The 24,259-nt window shown below is 36.6% G+C and overlaps 1 protein-coding gene across 1 annotated transcript in view; it reads right to left on the bottom strand.

The window, feature by feature from the left end:
- The window catches only part of LOC101045670 (uncharacterized), a 292,425-nt gene that overhangs the window by 173,953 nt on the left and 94,213 nt on the right, over positions 1-24,259 (bottom strand). Inside the window, exon 5 of the mRNA XM_074397112.1 lies at positions 7,292-7,429. Coding sequence (XP_074253213.1) covers positions 7,292-7,429 — 138 coding nt within the window. The remainder of the gene's footprint in view (positions 1-7,291; positions 7,430-24,259) is intronic.

Raw genomic sequence — 24,259 nt, forward strand, 5'->3', positions numbered from 1 at the left:
CGCCTATAGTCCCAGCTACCTGGGAGGCTGAGGCTGGAGAATCACTTCAACCCGGGAGGTGGAGGTTGCAGTGAGCTGAGATTGCACCACTGCACTCCAGCCTGGGTGACAGAGTGAGACTCCATCTAAAAAAAAAAATATATATATATATATATATATATGGGGGAGGAGAGAGAGAGACAGAGAGAGAGAGAGAGAGAGAGAGAGACATATAATACAGTCTAGCAATCACACTTCTAGGTATGTATTCTGAAGAAGTAAATAGTATTTTCACACAAAAGCTTGCCTAGAAGCATGTATAGCAACTCTTTATAATTGCCAAAAATTGAAATAATGTGAATGTCTTTGAGTTAGGTAACAGATAAACTGTGGCACATCGATATAATGGGATACCACTCAATAATGACTGGGAAGGAATTATTGATATGAACAATTACTTGTAAGACTCTCAGTGGTACTATGTTGAGTGAAAGAAGCCAGTCTCAACAAAAGTTTGCACACCATATGACAATTTAAAAAGCCAAAACTAAAATGACAACTATGCCAATTTTGAAAAGACAAAACTGCGGTGATGGCAAACAGATCAGTGAGTGCCAGGGATTTAGATGGGTGGTGGAGGGAAGGAGGTGCCTGTAAAAGACAGCACACAGGAGTTTTTTGAAGGATTGAGGGGTGGTAATGAAACATTTCTTTATCCTTATTGTGGTAGTGATTACATAAATCTGTATTTGTACATCAAATTGTATACTCTTAAAAAAAGTCAATTTTACTATATTTTAATTTAAAAAACAAAATAAACTGCCTTCTCCATAGAAAAGAGTTCTCATCCTAGTTGATACTCAGAGCCATATTCATTTATTCATTCTGCAAATGTTTACTGAGAAGCTATGATTTGGGACATCACAGATTTATGTATCTTGTAGGCCCTTAAATACATAAAAAAGCAAAACAAAGATGATTCTCCTGAAACTGTAATCTCTCTACAAAGAATTTTTTAAGACTTAAACCAATAAGTGGAAGTGGGAATAGATAGAGCTGGTGCCTTCAGAAACAGATCTAGGCACTGTCTTTTCATTTTTATCCTGGTAAACTAAAGCAAAGTGAGGTTCACAGACCAGTGCCATATGTATCTCGTGAGACCTGCAGAATTAATGCCAACCTCAAACTTGATGAATCAGAATTTTCTATTTAGCAAGATCACTGGATGACTCCTATGCACATCAGGTTTGGTTAGTGCTGCAATAGTGTATCTTACTGAAGTGACCACTCTTTTCCTTCTTGAGATTTAAAGCTCCATGGTCTCCACAATGTCTCACCTCCTAGTTCTATTTCAGATTGTTATTTTGAAATTTTCTGCATCTTTTCATTTGCCTGTCCCTTAAATTAAGAATGTCCTACTATTATGTCCACTCTTTTCTTCCTTGGTAAACTCATTCATTCCTGTGGCTTTAGCCTACACATCAGGATGACACCCATATGTTACTCCTGAGCTTTAAAATTCATCTTTTCAACTCCAAGCAAGTCACTGTCTTCTTAATTTCCCCCAACACTTTACGTTCAGTTTGTGCAAAAGTAACTAGTTAACTTTTATCTGATACCTGCTCCTTCGGGTTTCTTATCTCCAATAAGGGCAACGCTATTTTCCTGGAAACCTGAGATACAAATACTCTCACCTGCGAACTTCACATCTTTGATTAAGACACAACTCTTCACTTTCCAAATCCTGTTAAAGCAATCTTATCAGGTCTCTGAGTGTATCCCAACAGCAATGCTCTTCCTCAGGTCCTTACCATCTCTTCTCTAAGCTAATGTTACGTTCTTCTTTTTTTTTAATTGCATTTTAGGTCTTGGGGTACATGTGAAGAACATGCAAGATTGTTGCATAGGTACACACGTGGCAGTGTGATTGGCTGCCTTCCCCACCATCATCTATATCTGGCATTTCTCCCCATGCTATCTCTCCCCAACTCCCCACGCACTGCTGTCCCTCCCCTATTTCCCCCCAACAGACCCCAGTGTGTAGTGCTCCCCTCCCTGTGTCCATGTGTTCTCATTGTTCAACACTCGCCTATGAGTGAGAACATGCGGTGTTTGATATACCAGAAAAAAACAAACAAGCCCATGCAAAAGTGGGCAAAGGATATGAACAGACACTTTATAAAAGAAGACATACATGAGGCCAACAAACATATGAAAAATGCTCATCATCACTGGTCATTAGAGAAACGCAAATCAAAACTACATTGAGATACCATCTCACACCAGTTAGAATGGCGATTATTAAAAAATCTGGAGACAACAGATGCTGGAGAGGATGTGGAGAAATAGGAACACTTTTACACTGTTGGTGGGAGTGTAAATTAGTTCAGCCATTGCGGAAGACAGTGTGGCGATTCCTCAAGGACCTAGAAATAGAAATTCCATTTGACCCAGCAATCCCACTACTGGGTATATATCCAAAGGATTATAAATCATTCTACTATAAAGTTATGTCCTTCTTACTGGATTTCCTGCCGTAAAATGATCCTTGTCCAAATCCATCCCAATGTGTATACTGGAGCCCAATGGTTCCTTATAGTCCCTCAAACATACCTTATACTCTCTGACTTCTTAACTTCGCTTGTGGCTTTCCTTTTACCCCAAAGAATTCCCAACTAGGCTTGCCTTTTGAACTCCAAACTATTATTCTAGCCCCAGGAAAAGACTGTGAAACTAACACATATGTCCCCAGATCACAGCAGTACAGGATTAAAAACAAGGCTATATTAAAAGTTCAGACCAATTTCAATGAACTTTAAAAGCCCACTCACTTATTTCCAGTAGTACACCTGCCTGTCTCACCTGAGTCCATGAACCATTAATTTCCATCCATATATACTTCCCCACAGTGGCTCTGTAACATCCTGAATTACAAAGCTGCAACACATAGAACACAGCAGAACAGTTGTCTCTCACCCATGGTGGATATATTCCAGGATCCCCAGTAGAATATCTGAAACTGCACATAGTACCAAATCCTATATATACTATACTTTTTTCTATCCATACATACCCATGATAAAGTTTAATTTACAAATTAGTCACAGTAAGAATTAACAACCATAGCCAATAATAACTTACAACATTTATAACAGTATGCTGTAATAAAAGTTACGTGAATGTGGTCTCTCACTTTCTCAAAATATTTTATTCTACTATACTATTTCTGGACCACAGTTGACCACAGGTAATTGAAACCTCAGAAACTAAAACCCTGGGTAAAGGGAGCCCACTGTATTTGTATATAACATGCCTAATTGTCTCAGAGGAGAGTATATACTGTAATATGCAATTCTGTGTCTGACAGAATTTCAGTGAAATGGTTCTCCTTTTAGCAGGTTGGGGAATGTTTCTTTTTTCTTTTTTTTTTTTTTTTGAGACGGAGTTTTGCTCCTGTTACCCAGGCTGGAGTGCAATGGCGTGGTCTCAGCTCACCGCAACTTCCACCTCCTGGGTTCAGGCAATTCTCCTGCCTCAGCCTCCTGAGTAGCTGGGATTACAGGCATGCGCCACCATGCCCAGCTAATTTTTTTGTATTTTTAGTAGAGATGGGGTTTCACCATGTTGATCAGGATGGTCTCAATCTCTTGACCTCATGATCCACCTGCCTCGGCCTCCCAAAGTTCTGGGATTACAGGCTTGAGCCACCGCGCCCTGCCCAGCAGGTTGGGGAATGTTTCTAAGCAGTCCTCCCTCTCCTGGGAATTCCACTGTGAGATGACTGGGCTAAAGGTCAAATGTGATTCCCAAACATCATACTTTGCCCGCAATCACCCCTCTCACCTGACAACTGAATCTTTCTTTAACCAATTGCATCTGCTTCGATTCTTCTCCAAGTTTGAATTCTCTCTGAGAAGGCCTGCAGGCCCCTTATGTAAATAGAGTGCTGGTGGCCCTTCTCGTCATCTCTTGGATCTGTGGCACATGCGTATCTCATGGTGGTGCAGGCTTGGGCTCAGGTAAGAACTTGAAGGCCAAGGACTGGGTGTTGCTTTGATTTATAATTAATTCTACAGCATTCGGCAGGATGATTTGTTCTTGTGGTCGCACAAAATTTCGAATTGAATTCGGCATCATGAAACAGATAGAGACCCTGCCAGAGACCATTGCTCACCCAATGTAGGCATATTCAAACCAAAATTATCAAGCATATGAAATATTTGCCTAAACTGACTCCTAAAAAGTAAAACAGCCTAAAAGATGGTGATAACCCAAAAGTTATATCATGGGTCTCTTCTTCTGGCCTTTCATAAATAATTTCTGGCCTCAAACATCTACCTATTTGCAAGGCTGACTACCACTTAAAACATCAATCATAGAATAAAGTCTAGAATACTGCAGTATGAGTATGTGAGGGCACACATGTGTGCATATATGTGCACACACGTGTGCTTGCAAATAAGCATTCAAGTCACTTTTTCATGATTTGAAGACAGCAGTTGACTCATCAGATTATGTACGGAGCCTATCAGCGTGGACAGCTTGTGAAAGATCATAAAGCACATTTTTCATATAGAAACACTGCAGCCATAAACACACCATGTGCTCGCCCCTTCCCTAAGGTTTGCTCCTTTAATTGTAAATAGCCAGAAAGTCATCAAGCCTGAGTTTAATAAACTTTTAATTTGAAATGAATTACCACATGTTGTGTTTGTTTACCCATTATTAAATCTCTTAGCAACCTCTCCGTGGCAGAAAGAGCATACTGTATCACAGCCCTGATATAGTAGAAAACAAACCCATGGGGATATTTACTGCTAATAATATCCTTCCAAGAAAAATAAATAAATATAAGCCATCGTGGAGACACGTATTTGAAGAGGTTTTTGTGTTCTGTTTTTCTACAGAATAAAAGCAGAAGGTGCCTCTGCAGTCTGAATGTAAGGCTTGAACCAGTCTCCATGCTCAGAGCAGAGCAAATGAATAATCGTTTTTTTAAAGCATTTTCCTAAAACAGATAGATTCTTCCTCTCATGATATACAGTATTCACAGCTTGAACACGCTGGTATTCGTGTTTTCTGGAGTGCTACCTATCCTCCTTTTAGGGGAACTGGGTGCATTATTCTAAAAGTCAAGTATATAGCTCTGTGCAGTAGGCGTGGAAAATACAGCCACATTACACTGAGGAAAAACTGGGAAGTGGTGAAAATGATCTGAGAGTAATTGCCTCTCATCTGCTCAGTATCCTAACACTAGTTTGAAACATCAATAACACTGACATTTTATTAGTTAAGTCAAACTCACTTTCCCAAAAGTTAAAATTCTAAAATAAGAATATTTAGCTTCATATTTAATCCAAAAATGCTGGGAAAGAAAAAGAAAAAAAAAACCTATTTACTTTGCAAATATATATATTTTACAGTGTCTCATGTACTGGCTTTACAGTCGACTTTTGAATTTTATATTTAAGCAAAATAAGCAAGGGTTTGCTATTGTTTTTATCCAATGAAATCATGATCATGCCTTTTGGTATTTTATGAATCATTAATGTTTTCTTAGGAAGATGATCTTCAACCATCAGCAAGGGCTTCATCCTTTTCTTCCTTTCTTTGTCTTAGATTTCCAGGTTACACAGATGATATGCTAATGTTCATTTGTCTTCACAGAACAAGGCCATCTCAGGCCCTCAGGTTGGAAGGCCTGACTAATCTAATTCCACATACAGGAATGGTGTAAAAGTGATACTCCTGCAGACACCTGAATGAGAATTACCCACAGTGTCCATGAACATCCTCCACATAACTGTCCCACAAAGGAATCTGGAATGAGGCTCAATCTGACACTGGCTGGTCTGAGCTTTGGGAACCCAACCCCACTTTCTTTGAGACAGGGTCTCACTTTGTCACCCAGGCTGGAGTGCAGTGGCACCATCTCAGCTCACTGTAGCCTCGACTTCCTGGGCTCAGGTGATCCTTCTGCCTCGGCCCCACAAGCAGCTGGGACTACAGGCGTGCACCACCACACCCAGCAAATTTTTGTATTTTTTATAGAGACAGGGTTTTGCCATGTTTCCCAGGCTGGTCTTGAACACCTGGGCTCAAGTAATTTGACCACCTCAGCATCCCAAGGGGCCCCTTTTATGATACTCTCTGCTCTTTTTCAGACTGCCAGGGCCTAAGGCTTATTTTATGCCTCACCTCTTACCTTCCTTTTATCCACACTAAGTACTGCCTTGGATATTTGCATTTAAAATGTAAAAATTGAAGCCTTGAACCTATTAAATTTCAACATAAAAAATGCGTAAAGCCAGCTTCAAGTTGTGATACATTTATATAAAGTTTAAAAACAAAAGATATATATTGTTAGTGATTCTGTATATATGTAGAAAATGTTTTAAGAAATACATGTAAATGATCAAACACAAATCTGAGAAGGCTAGGAATAGAATTAGGGAGCAGTTCCCAGAGAGCATTAATCACTGGTAAATGTTATTTTTTGAAAGAAAAAATGGGAGGTAATATAATAAAATAGTAAAAATTAGCAAAGCTGGGTACTGGTATTTGTTATGCTATTTTCTATATAAAATGTTTAAAATATTTAGCAATTTCTAAAATAAAGATGAGTTACTTATTACAAAACTTCTTATCACTAGTAATGCTTGTAGCATTAGTACAATTCTGGTAGTACTATTATTTACTACCATTATTATAATAAATACCAATTCATCAACTACTATTTTAACTGATGCCAATATTTACTGCTAGAGGATACATCCTGTTAAAGACGCTTGTGAATCTTTTGGTAAATGCAACAATCCTTTTATAAAAAGGATAATAATCTCTAATAGCACATCTATTCTGTAATTTGGAATTTTTGCAGATTGAATACTTCAAAAAACTTTATTTGCTTATTTACTGCTTGATTAAACCAGTCTTTGAAAACAAAGGCCAATAAAATAAACTATATTAATTGACAACATTTTTCTGAAAATATTTTATCTTTCATCACCAGTTTTTGGTTACCAGTCTTGTGAGAATGCAAGAAAGATTGAAATCTATAAATAAGAACCAACAGAAGAAAGTATGTCCCCTTTACAACAACAAATAAACTTTCAAAGCAGTAAGGTCATAGAAAAAGACTTGTTTCAATGACGTTATTTTATATTTACATATTTAATAGATGATGTGATATAAAAGCCAATATTCTAACATATTTAAAAAGAATGAATATTTCTTATATTCAGAATATAATTTATATAACACAACTTGAAATACTAGCAATGGAATGCTGGGGAAAAAAAAATCAACCAACCCTGAGAAGAATGTACTGAGGATTTACCTTCTTCCTCATCCACTGATGCACAGGGGTTCTTCTCTGCTTCTTTTTCTGAAAGGCCAGCTGTATCATCCACTCTTGATTCTGCTTTCTCTCCTTTAGCCATTAGACAAACTGGAAATCCAGGGGAAAGTCGAGTATTGCTTTCATGATTTTTTTGACCATCAAAATGCAAAGCAAGCTTGATGACCTATTAAGAGATCAATCTGTTACCTAAATTGTTGAAACTATTACATAGTTAGTTTTCATCTAAAACAATGAGATAATTTGAAAGAGCTAAAAGGTCAATAATAAATTTAGTTTTCCAAACCTTATATGCTTCTTTCTGATTACATTACAAAGAATGCAAATTTTTTTGTATTAACAAATTTACACAATTGCTTCAGATAGTGCCATTTGTTTTGTATGAATTAGTTTCTCCTTTATTTCAATTTATAATTTTTAAAATTTCTTCTTCCAAATAACACTATCTAACACTCATGCTGGGAGGAAATCAGCAAATATTCATTCACCATTTAATATCTCCAAGAAATAATATTTTAAGTTCAACAAGAAATGACAAGATTGTAGAATCTAGCAGTGAATGGGTGCTCATTATACAATTTTTTCAACTTTTCTCTATGTTTAAAATTTTAATAGTAAAAGTGATTGGAGAAAATAATGACACAAGAAATGAAATATTCAGAAAAGTGAGAAATTGATAGAAAAAAGTTTCCTGGGAAAGAGTGACAGGCTATTTTTCTGGCATAATTTTTCCTGTTGCATCCTCACACACATGCTGTGCGGGACTCAGAGCTGTAGGCCAGCCTCCTCTGGGATGCTCAGGGCTATTAGTCCCAGTACTATCCCTAAGGACACCACAAGAGAACACGTGAGGTCATGGCTAAGCCACGTGCCCTGGCTCAGCCAGCTCCTCTTTGACAGTGGCAGTTCCTTCACACTGACTGAGCCAGGAGAGACATGTTCAGATTTCACCTGGACTGACTTGTTTCCTTTTCCTCTTCTAACAGGGCATTGCAAAAAATACTTTTCTGTTCCATCATCTGCATTACCTCTTTGTGCTCTTCCCAATCCAGCTTGTTCTTTTTTCAGTAAATTCAGGATTAACTTGTTCAAAAATGTGTGTTTGCATTTAAGAAAACTTATATTGGAAAAATCTACATATTTTAGAATGTCACATAGGAGGAAAATGGGATTTCCAGAAAATAAGCTTTTTGTTTTTGTCCTTATGACAGAGAAGCATCTACATGCCTATTAATTCTGCCTATAATCAGAAAATCATGCATCTTGCATGTTACTATTCTTATTAATAAGACTTGCTTCCTCATGAAATGTTCAGAAAGAGAAAATTATTTTTATTATCTATCAAATAAGAATGTTAGTGGACAATTACATTCATCTCTAGTGGATAATGCCAGCTGGACTCTGGAGATAAATTGTAATATTTCTTTTTTTTTCTCTACAAAGTACTTTTTAATAGAAAGCCAGGAAAAAATGAGAAAAAATTTTAGTAATATGTTCAAATTCAAGTAATTTTTAGTCAAACTAAATTATTCTAATGCTGCTATAAACTACCCACTTTACTTGACCTTGCAAATTTTAAACACTACTTCTAATTTAACCTCAAATATAAACAGTTTTTATGATGAATAATAGCACTACATAAATTGTCTTTTATAAAACAAAGTGGATTCCAACTTTCCATCCCATAATTTATAGAACACTGAATTTTTGAATAGTTAGTGGAAAAGTTAGTTAATAATTATAGATGTCTTCCACATTAGCGAGACCAATTAACTTTTTTTTAGACGCGGTTTCGCTCTTGTTGCCAAACTGGAGTGCAATGGTGTGATCTCAGCTCACTGCAACCTCCACTTCCTGGGTTCAAGTGATTCTCCTGCCTCAGCCTCCCTAGCAGCTGGGATTACAGCACCTGCCACCATGCCTGGCTAATTTTTGTATCTTTAGTAGAGACAGGGTTTCACTCTGTTGGCCAAGCTGATCTCAAACTCCTGACCTCAGGTGATCCATCCTCCTCAGCTGGGATTACAAGCGTGAGCCACGGCACCCCACCCAAAATTTACTTTCTTATGGCTATATTTATTTTGACTCTTGGTATAGAATCAAATCACCAATTTCTAAAATATTTTCTTAGGGATTTTCTATAGTTATCTTCAACCTTTAGATAATTTTTCAATAACATTTTCATGTTAATTTATAATAGTTTTCTTTTTCAAGTTTATTCATATCAGTGTTTCTGATTCTTAGAAGTTTTTAAAAGCTTCTGATGCCTAACACCTCACCACAAAACAACTAAATCAAAGTCTCTGAGACTAGAACCTAGACAATAGTGTTTCTAAAACTTCCCATAGAATTCTAGTGTGCAATCAGATTTATCTTAGGATGACACTTTCCAGAATGAATAAACAGGCACGTATTCATATGATCGTCATTTTATTAATAGTATACCTATGCCGCCCCAAGACGATATTTCAGCAAAACATTATAATGGAATTAGATAAGAAAAAATGCCAGGTAATTCTACTCAAAGCAAATAAGAAACAGGAAGACCATTATACAAGAATATATAGCTGCTGATTTTAAGGATGAAATTGCATGTGCTTCCTGAGAACACCCAATTTAATAGTTCTATCAAGTAGGTAAGTAGATAGGTAGGTAAACAAACAACGAACAGATACACAGACACATAGATATAAAGAAAACATCAAACATGAAGGTAAAGAATAATTTATGGCATTATATGACACAAACAACCTGGAAAAACATCAGAATCAGGAAAAATAAGTTTGGGAAAAAATAAGTTTGGACACACTACAAATATGCTGAAATGCTTATCCTTTTTGCATCCCTAGAGCAGGCAACACCCAACGCACAATAGAAGCTCAGTAAACACTTTTTTTTTTTGAGACAGTCTCGCTCTATTGCTCAGGCTGGAGTGCAGTGGCAAAATCTCAGCTCACTGCAAACTCTGCCTCCTGGGTTCAAGCGATTCTCCTGCCTATGCCTTTTAAATAGCTGAGACTCCGGGTGTGCGCCAGCACACCTGGCTAGTTTTTGTATTTTTTTTTAGTAGAGAAGGGGTTTCACCATGTTGGCCACTTTGGTCTTGAACTCCTGGCCTCAAGTGATTCACCTTGATAAGGAAACTTACCAGAGCTCCATTCCCATATTTATGAGATGAAGCTGCACCCTCCACCCTAGCAGTGATAGATTGTGAACTGAAACTTGGGTGCCAGCTCTGGCTCATTCACAATATAAGATTTTATTAAATGATCTTCAAATTTCCAACTAATTCTCTAATTTTATCCCTTGTTTCTAAATATCTATTTAATCTGCATTATCAGAAATCAGCATTAAGATGTAATAACTTTCACCATTCTATGACACTTATTAAATTTTCCAGTGATATGAAAGGAAGCTAAAGGCTAGAAAGAAGCAGCTTTAGAAAACATTTTAATTCCTTGCCACTTAAAAACTCACACCACAAACCTGAAAATAGAGATTGCACAGCCAGTTGTCCAAGTCCAGACAAATCAAATCTTCAATTTTCCTGAAGTTGCTAAGCTTCTGGTCATAATGTCCTCGGAGAAGGGGACACTTGAATTTTCCCTCCACTATATCAAAGTTGTTGTCACACAAAGGGAACACTGCCCAGCCCACAACCCGGTCCAGGCAAGTGTGTGTTCCACGAAGGAGGAAGAGTTCAAACAAGAAAGCCATGCCAGGTTTCACAGTTTCCTTCTGAGGGAGCACCTATGAAAATTATTAAGACAAGAGAAGATTGGGATGCTTTTGGTTTTAGAAACACGTTACATTCAGTGATGCCTATAGACAATTTAGAATTAAGTAACACATTGCTCTATACTCCTGTTGTTTGCCCTTGAAAACTCACCATTGGATGTATTTACATAAACAATTCTTTCAGCCCCAGGTAAGTCAGCAACCATGAAAATGTGACCGACACAAATTTGACCCTGCCAGTTCAAGATTCTAAACTTTATATGCTTTAGAAATCAAGTTTGTAACATGCTAACTTACACAGTGGTGATTTCATTCCTCTTCGATGGAGCTGGCACCTCTACTGTATAACTATTCCTACCTTCCATCATAGTCATTGTTTTGAATGCCTGCCATTCATTTTTGTATCCTTCACTTACCCAGCACATCTGCATTGCACAGAACAAATGCTTTTTAAAAAGTGGTTAAACAAATTACTGCAAATTATCCTACCCATAATGATATCTTGAATTATTATTGCAAAGTCCACCTCTTGAAGAAAAAGTAAAGTCCCATTTAATTTTGTGATTTCTTCTGTTTATTTCAGTTGACACAATAAAACACATGCTGTATAAGCAAGTTGTCCATGCTAAATAAATAGCACTGAGTGTAAAGATGGGTGAAATAATCAGAATGGCCAAGCCCTGTTCAAGTCCCCAGATGTAGAGATGGAGCCCATTCCACAGCCTTAAAAAAACTTTTTTAAAGAAATGCAAGACATGAATAATCTTTTTTAAAAAAATATATTATAGCCTTGGATTTTTTAAAAAAATTTTGTGTGGATAATTATAAACAGACAAAGATCGGGACTTAGACTATTTTTAAACTTAAACAATTTTAAACAAAAAAAATGTGTAGGTATATTGTATATGATTTGTGTAAATATTCCAAGACTTAGTTTAGGTATAAAATGAAGCAGAGGCATCTGTTGAAAAATGTCATAACCCTGTGGCAGCTGCTATTAAACCATTAACAGGATCAGGTTTTATTTAAACCAGATTTACCATTTTTTAACAACAGCCTATGGGAAAGCTAAAAACATTAGGTACAAATTACTGACAAAAGAGATCCTCAATCAAGCTGTACTTTTCATTTGGCTAGCTGGCTATGAGTAACCTCTGCGATACGAGAATAAAAGTTAAATGAGGAGAAGGGGAAGAAATGAAGTCAGAATCCTGTTTGGGGCCGTCATTTAAAAATCAAATTGAACTGATGCTATTGACAATAATTTCATCTATTTTTAGCCCTGCATTTAGAAGCAAAAACTAGAGCCCCTGCTACACCAAACTCGTATGTATTCAGCTATACATTCAAAGTAGACAAATTAAGAATTTGTCCAGTACTGACTCAATTCTATCATTAACTTTGTTGTAGTCTTAGAAAGTCACTTCTCTTATTTTTATATATAATTTTCCATGCGCTTGAGTTCTCTTATCAATTAAAAAAACAAAGATATAAATATCTTTTTCTCAAAGTTAATGTAATTATCCATTTAGTAAATACAAACATTCTCAGAAAATATGAAATGCATATTTTTAAAATTTCTTTCTTCTAGGACTATCCCAACCACTTCTAAGATGACTTAGTAATAGCTCATTTTAATAAACAGAAAAATAACATAGTCAAGGTTAAACTACATCTGTAAACATGCAAAAGAGCAGCATCGTTAAATGCTGAGAAATCGTTAAAGGCTACCAAGCACAACAATTAACATCATGCAGCCCAGCCGACTGAAGAGGAACTTCATCTCAATGTGTTCTATAAGATGGAGGAGTCACATGCAACTACCCAGACCGCCCCGAAAATAAATAAGCATATGAACAAAACCAAAGCTAGTCACTGATACTGACTGAGAAGAAAAGTAAAAGCCATAAATTATTAAATAAAGGAAATGACGTCATCTGACAACAGTTGTAGTTATTCTTTTGGTGCCTTTCCTTTGCTGCATGTCGTAGGAGAAGTCTTCTGCCCTGCAATATTTAGCTTGTAACTCCTTGTAACTCATTCTTTTCCTCTCTGGCAACAAAGGTCACTACATTTTAGCGTACTTTGCAGAGGATCCTTTTCACAAAGCTGAGTACTTCCATAGCTATCCTATGATGTGACAATCCCGTGAGGATTTTTCATTAGCTCTCTAGTTAAATACCATATGTTAAGAAAAATACATATCTTGGTCTCCCCCAACTATCAATGCCCTCCATCATGTGAGTCCTGGTAGTTGGCGATCATAATGTCTTCGCAGTAACTTTATTTAATGAGTGCCATGAAAAGCACCTCTTTGGTGCTGCCCCTGTTCCTCCTCCCACCCTTCAACCTCAAGTACTTGGCTGAATACATGAGTGATGAAATAATCTGTACAACAAAACCCCATGACATGAGTTTACCTATGTAACAAAACTTCACATGTACCCCCAAACCGAAATAAAAGTTAAAATTGAGTACCCCTTTCGAAGAAAGAGCTGCTACAAAGCTGAACTCTACGCATAGCATAAGGGTGATGCATTTGATCTTCCAGACTGTAAAAGGTACATGTGAAAGGTGAGTGAAGAAAAACGGAATTCAAGAAGCAAATGGGAATTTTGAAGTCTTACTGTTGAATGGGGGATTGGAAGAGAAAGTAATATTCCTTACACTTTTAAAGTGTAAGAATGTACTTTTAAATATACTTTTTAAGTTAAAATAATCCAGAGAGGACTAGAGTAAATGATGCAAAAATGATAAACATGCATATTCACAAAACATTGTTCATTTTTCTATACTTTCTGATTCTTTATAATAATTATTATTATTTCAGAAAAGAAATTGATTAAATGATTTCAAAATCAGAGAGCCTTCAAGGTCCTACTTCTGGTTATGATGGAGATGATCAAAATTAACCAACTCTTCCACCATAAAAAGGAAAAAGAAATCAGTTAAATTACAAAATTATATTTTTAACCCATTGGGAAACTGGGGACACAAAGAAATTTAGAGGAAACTAAATTTTACAGAGGGATAAACCCTTCCTTTATGAACTATGACTAGAGGCAGCTTTAATCCCAGGAAACAGGTGAAGAAACAGACCAGTCACTGGTTAAAGTGCTTTGCAGGGGAAAGAGAAACCAGTTGAACTTTTAAAAATTGTGGACTCTTATGGACTATATTGAAAACACATCAGCCTCAGACAAAGAGTAAGTTCTCACTATTTATCAATTCTCAACCTTAGGACTTTTAACAAGTGTGCTCAGCAGGATGTGGGCAATTGAGTTTAGATAGGGAGCAACATGAGATTTCTAGTGGCACAGAAATCCTGGGGCAGCGCTGGAGAGCAGAGCAGAATGTGAGTTACATGGTGCACGGATAAGCAAGCCCAGCTGGAAGGAGGGACCTTTTACAGCTTAAAGCTTTTGAAACTGGTAGTAAATTAAAACTAACTAAACCTCTAAACCCAGCCCCAACTTAACTCAATTCCTGATTTGATAAGAGAGATCAGCCCTTGTGGAGGATAAATATTTTTCACTCCAATCTCTGTAATTGGCTTATATACAATATCTGGCATATAATGCACACATGTGAGACATTCAGAGAAAGAGGAAAACATGATATATGAACAAAAGAAAACCAGTTAATGAAACTGACCCACAAATGGCCCAGATGTTGGAATTAACTAAGACTATAAACAATCATTTTATATATAGGACCCAAAATTAGAGGAAAAGATAGAAATAGCTAGAGAAAGTTGAAATAGCTCAGAAGAGAACTTTAAAAATGTTTAGAACAGAAATATAAAATATTTGAAATAATAAAATCATTAAATGAGCTTAACAGCAGAAATGGACACAACAGAAAAAGGATAGGTAAACTCTAACAGAGGTCAATAGAAATTATTTCAACTGAGGCATAAAGGCAAAAAGAATAAAAAAATAAACTAGAGTATGAGAGACTTGAGGGAAAATAATAAACAATCTAACACACACACAGTTGGAATCCTAAAATGAGAAGAGAAAGATAACAGTGCCGGAAAAAATATTTGAAGAGACAATGGCTGAGAATTTTCCAAAATTGATGGAAGACATCAATCTGCACAACCAAGAAGCTCAGAAAATCTCAAGCAGAAGAAATACACAGGAAATACCACCTATGCCTATCATAATCAAACTGATTGAAAATCAAAAGGAGAAATCATAAAGACTCATCAACGATATCTAACAAAAAAAAACCCTCATTAATCGCTGTCAAAAGAACATACTTAGGCAAGTATCCATATTTTCTTATCATGAAATTCTGAATTTAATATACAATATTACAAATCATATGATAAAATCTAACTTTTAGTTCTTAGCCCTGCTTCTTTGCTCTGTACTCTGGTCACATAAAATTACTTTTATTTATGTCACTCCACAAAATGTCTCCAGAAACTTGGTTCATTATAAACTCCACATTTGGTTATTTTTTTTGTCTAACTGACATCGTATATTTACCGTAAAATGTGTAATTCCTTAGCATCATATCCAAGACCCTAATGCAGTATCATAGCAAACTAAATTTCTAATTTTGTCTCCTGTTAAACATATACTTAAATACATATTAATATGTATAATACATATGTTAAATACTGTCAAAATTATTTTCTCAAATGCCTGTACACACACACACACACACACACAAACACACACACACACACACACAGAGAGAGAGAGAGAGAGAGAGAGAGAGAGAGAGAGAGAGTTGATTATTTTCTCATGGTAGCCTCTTCATCAGGAAATTCTTCTTCCTCCCCCAAGGTGTTCTGCTCATTATGATCAAGGAATCTTGTCTTCAGTTTGGACAAGACCTTCCAGGTTATCATTTCTAATCCACAGATTCTCAAGCCAACGTACGGGCAGAGACACTGATTGGGCCCAGGGATGGTGTGTCAGACAAGGAGAATGAGAAATAAACTCAAGGATATCTTCCAAGTTTGACATTCTATGAGGAAGAAGGATCGTCAATACAGCAAATTCATATACTTAATGTGCATTCGAAATAACAAAATTTTCTTTTTGAGGCAAACAATTCTGAATACTTGAGCAAGAACTGAAGCCACAGAATAGAGTAATCTAGATTATCCACTGAAAGTTTTATAGAACCATTACTGTTTTTTCTATTCTCTCAGTCCAGAAAAAGAAATAGGTAAATCAGCTCTAATCTCCAGTCTTTCTGCTGTAGGATAAGAAAAAGTAGTTATTCTTAGAAACCTATCATGGCCTAGGGATCAAGAACACAGGGTAGTAACAACCACAACAGTCATTGCTTCTGAACAGGAGGGACAGATTCTTACTTCCTAAGCCACTGGAAAACCAGCTCTCTCATGTCAAATCTAGCAGTTCCAGGTTCCTGTTTTAGGAAATTTATTTTTTTTTACTTCCTCAATTCTAAAAACTGGTATAATATCAACTTTTTAAAAGCATTTTACCTTTATTAACTCAACAGCCACCGTAATCCTATAAAGTAGATTCTATAGACTCAATTTCACAAATGACACAGCTGAGGGAAGGCCCAAGGTCATACAAAACAGACGTGGAGGGTAGAGCTGGGATCTGATTTTAGGCAATCTGCAGCAGCACCAGTCAGGCTAAGCTTCCTGAATGTAGGTGGGGCCAACTACAGACAGCCCACCTCGGATTCATGGTGAGAGACCTCGGTGTCATTCTGCTCTATCCTATTTACAGCTCTTCATGATGCCTACAAACTGGGGAGCTGGGGGTCCTCTTCCAGATAGTTCTCCGTATCTAGGCAGTTTTCTCCTAAATTGCTCATCTTGAGTTCAGGTACCCAAAACAGACATACTGCCTAGCAAGAAAAAGCATTTTTACTCCAATAAAATCCTACTATCTGGTATTCTTCAATACTAAGTCTTTCTGAAGGGCTAAGTTTACCAGTTAGCTTGCAAATGAATAATCCTGAATAAAAATTCTCCTTCAATGAAGGGCACAATTCCATGATCTCTCAAACCCAGAGTTGCTGAATCTAATTTTACAATTTCTCAACGACAAATTTAATTCTTTGAGAAGCACCAACAGTCACGCTGTGATGTTTTCAAGCCCCTACACTATCAGTCTTAGAAACGTAGTTTGTAAAGAATTTCCCATGAGTGATTACTGAAAGTGTAGACTTCCAGACCTTACGCTTACCTTGAATCTGTAAGTCTGGGGTGGGGTTTGGTACTCCCAATTTTAACAAGAATGTGAGGTAATTGTGAATCAAATGGTCCGTTAGCCCACACTTTGAGAATCATCACCCAGTATGGACACCAAGATAAGCAAGCCAGGTTTGTGAATCCTTGATCGTATGTTGGATCCTCTACTGCTAAGGACAAATACATTTCTGCCTAAAATCTAATTGAGTCATACCTGAATAATTACTGGTTAAGCAATATGACCTTTCCACCATTTTCCATCAAACATGACTAAAATCAAGAGGAAATATATGGTATGTCATCTTATTATACTGCAATTCCATGACCTGACCTCAACCTCAATATGTCATAACTCATCTCTTCACATACTACTCAGATGTTCAACTAAGAATATTTCACTCTAGAGAGATGGAAAAAATCTAATTGAATATTTTAATTTAGAAAGTTCAGTTCTGGGATTCTCTGCTTTTCTCTCTATTTTTTTTTTTTTTGACTGTGAAAACAAAAAGTTGAATTTCCTTTTTAGTTTCTCCTTGTTAGGCAAAAGATAGATCTTTCCCTTCATTGTCCCGGAGAGTTGAACACATTTGGGAAAAATTGGGCACAGCCCATTACTTTTGCAAACTCCAGTGAGTGAGCCTCAATGCACAAAAAGATGGCATTTTTGAACATCTGCAGCCTGATTAGATCAAAGACCAACAAATTAACCACAAATGGCTTTACAAGGAGCATGGAAATATGTCATTTGAAAAGGAGAAAACTTTTGGCAATAATTGCTCATCAACGTTTTCCCTTTGGGCAGCCCACATTGCACCAAAGATATCTAGTAATGAAGTTAATGGCTGTGAGCATTTTATATTTACAAAGCTCTTACATGCACATTATCACATTCGATCTGCATGTCAATCTTGTTATGCTGTTGACATCAGCCCATTTTACAGGCGATTGGAAAAAAATGATTTAAGAAAGTAATGCCCTGCTCATGTTTCTCCAGCTACTGAATTGTTGAATTGACTACATCAAAACCCCCTATCTGCAACTTAGGTGTTTCCCTCCAATCATTCATGCACATTTATTAAATCTGTATTTTGCATTTAGACACCACTTTCGGCACTGAGGATAAAAAATAATTGAGTGAGACAAAAAGCTTTCTTCTCTCACTGAGTTATAGTCTGATAGGAAAGAGAATAAACAATAAACAAATATATATAAGACAGCAGCAATAAATGTTTAGTCTATCACAATTGATATTGAAATAACGAAAATAAATAGCAATGCACTAGAAAATGGCTAAAGGAGGGGGCTGTTCTGTTAAGGAACTCTTGTCTAAGGAAGCAACCCTTACCCTGAGAACTGCCATGTCAAGGTGTGAGAGAAAAGCCTACAAGGCAAGAAGCAGTAATGAATTCAGTGGCCCTGCAGCAAAAAATGAGCTCAGTGTGTTCAGAGAATGAAGGTGAGGCTGAACTAAAATACACGAGCAAAATAAACCAGAATGCAATGAAAGTAAATAATGGGAAAGAGGCCAGATCATAGACTCTTTGAAGGCCCAGGTAAGGAATTTGCATCTTATTATAAATGCAATGAAGATATAAATGCAATGAAAAATCTTGAGTAGAGGCTGGATATGACCTGATTTTCAGTTTGCCAAATTGACCTTTATTGGTCCTGGAGTTTAGTGATGCTTTTGTTTGAACATAAATCTGTTTTCTGCTGCCACCGTAAGCTTTGAGAGTCTCATCAGTTCAAAGTCACTGACTAGTGCTTTGTATATGTACGAGGCAGATGACGGGAAAAGATAGCCAGGCCCATCCTTTGCAATTAACAGGCAGTGTGACCTTGGAAAAATTCTTTGCCCTACTCAGTCCTTCATGACTTCACTCAGTGTTCATAGGAGAATTAATGCCTTAAAAGTAATTGTAAAGCATTTTGTATAGATGTCGAAATATTAAAGCATATTCCCTCTGAATGTGAGTGAGTTCAAATATAGAAGCAAGTTCCTCCTCTTTAGAGAATTCAAAATGATTTGATTGTTGAATCGCATGCCAAGTGAACAAGAACTACTATTTTGTAACTAGGGCATTCTTAACTCTGAATACGTTGAATGTGAACAGATGTAGAGAGCAGACACAAAGGACAACGACGGATTTATGGCATTATAAAAGCATTCGCAATAAAATTTAAAATGTGTACCTGCATAAAACACCAAAAATGTTTTAAAGTAAAACAAAAAATTCAACTAAAGGGTAGTCAATAGGTGTTTCTTTTACAACCTCAAAGTGACTCTCTAATTTCTTAGAATTGTTTATTTTAAAAATATTTATTGAGACAGATGCTGATGACACAGAAGTTAACAAAACAGACCAAAGTACCTACTCTCAGGAATCTTACATTCTGATGCTGCCAAGTATTCTTAAGATTGAATGACCACCTGTCAATGTTATGCAGTGTGACAGCCTCCTTTCTGAATGTTGATGTACCACATAATACAGAGCCTATCCTTTGAGAGACAGAAGGCAGAGACTAGAAAGAGAAAGAATATTGGCTTTAGAAATAGAAACAAATCTTGTGAAAATACAAAGGAAAAAAAGGAATGAAGTTGGTGGGTAATTTGCCAATATGAAAAACCAATATATCAGTTATTGCTGCTTTCTTTAGGGAAAGTTGTAAGGCTTGATGTTTGGACCAAGGAGCCATTCACAGGTGGACTTAAGTTCCACTTCAAACATCTGAGCAAGTTCTCATCTCTAAAACCTCAGTTTTTCTCACCTGCAAAATGGGTTCAACAACGAATTGGGTTGTGTGATGTTAGCACTGATAGTATATATTCAGTGCATAGTGATGTAATTGGTACTATGTAAATAGTATTCTATCACTCCTCCCAGAGAATGAGTCAGTGACTTTCTGTACCCATGGTGCTGAAACCTCTCACATCAACTGATAGCAAGGAATATAGAGGAGAGTAGCATCAAATTTAGTGGAAACTGAGTTTTCTCAAAGGAGAGAATTAAGAAAGGTATTGTGGCACTGTTTACGACTGCAAAGACTTGGAATCAAACCAAATGTCCATCAATGATAGACTGGATAAAGAAAATATGGCACATAGACACTATGGAATACTATGAATACTATGCAGCCATAAAAAAGGATGAGTTCATGTCCTTTGCAGGGACATGGATGAAACTGGAAAACCATCATTTTCAGCAAACTGACACAAGAACAGAAAACCAAACACTGCATGTTCTCACTCATAAGTGGGAGTTGAACAATGAGAACACATGGACACAGGGAGGGGAGCATCACACACTGGGGCCTGTGGGAGGGTGGGGAAGCTAGGAAAGGGATAGCAGAGGGTGGGGGATTGGGGAGAGATAACATTAGGAGAAATACCTAATGTAGACAACAGGGGGGTGGATGCAGCGAACCACCATGGCATGTGTATACCTATGTAACAAACCTGCATGATCTGCACATGTACCGCAGAACTTAAAGTATAATCTAAAAAAAATTTTTAAGGATTGACTGAGACTTTTTTAAGAAATATTTTGAAAGACTGGAGGAAATTAACCTACAGAGGAAAGCAGAGAACATTGTACATCAAGGACAATTGTTATAAAGATAAAAATAACTATAGCTGCCAGTTATTTCCTACATGCAATCTACTAAGCTAAAGAGCTGATACATCACATTATTTAATGCTCATAAGCCCACTATGAATTAGATATTAGATTCCCATTTCACAGATGAGAAAACTGAGGCTAGGCAATTTTTAAAAATAGTTTTCCTAAAGTATTGAATGCTAGTAAGTAGTAGAACCAGGATTCCAACTCTGGTCAGCCTCACCCTAAAGATGTGCTCTTAATTACTATACTTTGGGTCCAGTTTTCATTTGTTTCATGGGAGAAGGGGCAAGAGAGTGGGGTGTCCCTTTGCTTGATGGAGAGGCACATGTGCAGTAGCAGTTGGAAGCGAGTTGGGGGTGAGCTGGGAGAGGCCATGGCTGGAAGTAGGATGCCCAGTGACTGCCCATGTCATTGATGAAGGGCCACTGGCCATCAAGTTTCCCAGGTCCAAGGTCCCCTCAACCAGCAGAAGTGACCCTTTTAAGAACAGACATAATGGGCCTTCCTCCAACTGACATAATGAAAACCTTTCTAAAGCTGCACAATATAATATAATCCCGAGCTCTCCATTATTAATGGTAATAACCAATAATCAATAAAAGCAATCATGTATCAGCTCTAGTTTTACTAAGAGTCTTCCTTCCTATGAGTTATTAAAATCATTTCATTTCTTAGATATTAAACGTCACTCAGAAAATAACCTCTTGCAAAATTTTGGGTTCATCATATTATAAGAATTAATACTTTAGGTCATTTTAATCATTTTCTGATATATGCAGTTTTCAGGAAGCACCTCAGGGAAGAATACAGTGGCCATGACTAATAATGACAAGAATATGAACTATATTCTTCATATGCATATTGGACTTGGAGTATTACCAAAGTACTTGACCATCTTAAGTATTTAGGAACCTTTAAATAAAAAATAAATTTGCCTATTTCACTGAAATTGAGCATCCTTTTTTCGGGCATAAAACTTCAAACTTATTAATTTTATGGCTATATTTTAAAGTGAGTGCCAGTCCTAGCTAGATGACTATATGATAAGTGTCTTAAAATTTCAAGAAAAGGCACTAAATTTTTCACAGTATTTGTGTTTCATTCTCAGTGTAATAAAAATATGCCACCCTTTTAATAATGAATAATAGATTCTCAGTTTGATTTACATGCATGGATTAAATGTCATGTTTGAAAAGTTGCTATTTTATTCATATTGGATTTCCCTCCAGTAAAACAAAAATGGTACCCATCTACTACTGTAATAATGACACCTTGCCATGCTGAGATATATATATATATATATATACAGGCTGATACATTTTTTTAAAATTCTACACATCTGTGAAATAGTCTAACAGCACAGGGAGTTTCAGTGAGATTTTCTCTGAGGTACTTATGTGTACCCTACAATTACCCAAAACCTCCATTAATGTGGCTAAATCAAAGGAACAGGGGAGCCAGACCTCTCTCCTATCACAGATTAAACTCATTTCAGTGATGCCAGATTCATATGTTGATTTCTAAAAGGTTGAAGTCTTTTGTGGCCCCTTCTTTCTTACCAGAAAATAAAGGACAATTTATTGTCACCAGTTTTTCATGAACCTCTCCTGTATTTGTAGGAAAGGGCTGCCATAGGAAAACACTACTGACTGTTTGGCTTGAGCAACAAAAATCTATGTTCTCACAATTCTAGAGGCTAGACTAAACAACTTGTGAGCTCAAGTTGTTGGCAAGGCTGATTTCTCCTGAGGTCTCTGTCCTTGGCTTGCCGACGGCCACCTTGCTCCTGTGTCCTCACAAGGGCTTTCCCTCTGTGTGCATCTGTGTCCTAACCTTCTCTTCTTATACAGGCACCATTCATACTGGATTCAGGCAAAGAAAAGCAAACTGTTTCTTTCTACCTTGGTCTGAAAACCATTAGTTTTAGAAAGGAAGGATGTAAGATATCAAAATATAAATATTGTTCATTCACAACTGCTCTTATATCGTTTCAAATAATATAATCATGGCCATGATATGAAGGAGAAGAATAACGACATACTTTAGTTAACGGAAGCTTCATTTAAGGTGCATGTTTGAGTTTTGTTTATGGTCTTTTAAAGATGGTTTGTTTAAAGTTAAAAATTATTTTAGTCCTTCAGCATGTCAGGTACTGAACTGCATTGTAACATTTACTCTGACCCAGTAGCCTACTGGTGGTATGTCAAAAGATTAAGCAGATGGTGCTTATTGTGATGAGGATTTTGCAGATGAGATAGGGGAGGTACAGGCAGATTGAGAAACTGCTGTAACTCACATTGCTAAGTAGGTTTTAGAGCGAGAATTCTTGTCAGGTTATAAAACACATATTAAATCACCATTCTGCCTCATCCTGGCCTACAGTGTTTAGTCCTTACATTTAAATATACAAAAATTATAAATTCTATGATAGCATTCCCAAAAGATTTTATTAGTGATTAAACTGATTTTCCCTGTCCAAAGAAAAAGCCTCGTCTGATCACAAATAATTAAACAGCACAACTTCTTGAAGGTAAGAGAACTAATAAATGTCCATATTCTGTGATAAGGAAGCCTGGGTGATCACATTCTATTCTCTGAGATCTCTGTTCTGGTAACTTCTTTGCTATGGAGTGTGTTTTAGTATCATCTATGTGATGGCATCTGTTTACTTCTTCCTCAAGGAATCAAGATTCTCATAATTTAGTGTAAGCAAAATCATTTTTTTGCCTTTAAATTTGTAGTCATTAAATTTCATCAACTGACATGTGATCCAGAAAACAGATGAACTTATCAAATAAAATGGGGTTAAGTACCATCAAAATTAAATAATTATTTTCCTTTGGTTGACACAGGCACTCGATCCAAGACATGATTTTATTTTCTTTGTGGTACGGGGTAATGTGAAAAATGAAATCTGTAACCCTAAATTGAAGGAAATCATAGTCTTCATGCAATCACTAAAGAAATTGTTCCAGAATAATATATCCTTCCAGAAATAATAACCCCATAATGTCAGCAAATTTGGAGTCGGCCTGGGTTACCTACTGCATACAGCAGGTTCTGGTCATGTTCATTACATCTGCCTGAGGCTTAGCCAAACTTGAGTACATGACCTTTAAGAATTTTAAAAAATTTATTAATCAATGTTCTTTGCCTGAATTTTGCTGGTTTTGCTGCTTTAACCTATTATTTGTATTGTTGTTTTAGCTTGGCCAATCCTCACACCCATCAAAAATGATAATTGGAAGCATAACAGTTCTAGCCAATAATTAACAGAAGGTTCTTTCAGCTCAGATACCATTGTCAAAGTTCAATAATGATATTTCAAAATGTCACCCAAAAAGCATGACAATGTGAGATAATCAG

Source organism: Saimiri boliviensis, chromosome 4, assembly GCF_048565385.1.
Source record: "Saimiri boliviensis isolate mSaiBol1 chromosome 4, mSaiBol1.pri, whole genome shotgun sequence".
NCBI classification, from domain to species: domain Eukaryota; kingdom Metazoa; phylum Chordata; class Mammalia; order Primates; family Cebidae; genus Saimiri; species Saimiri boliviensis.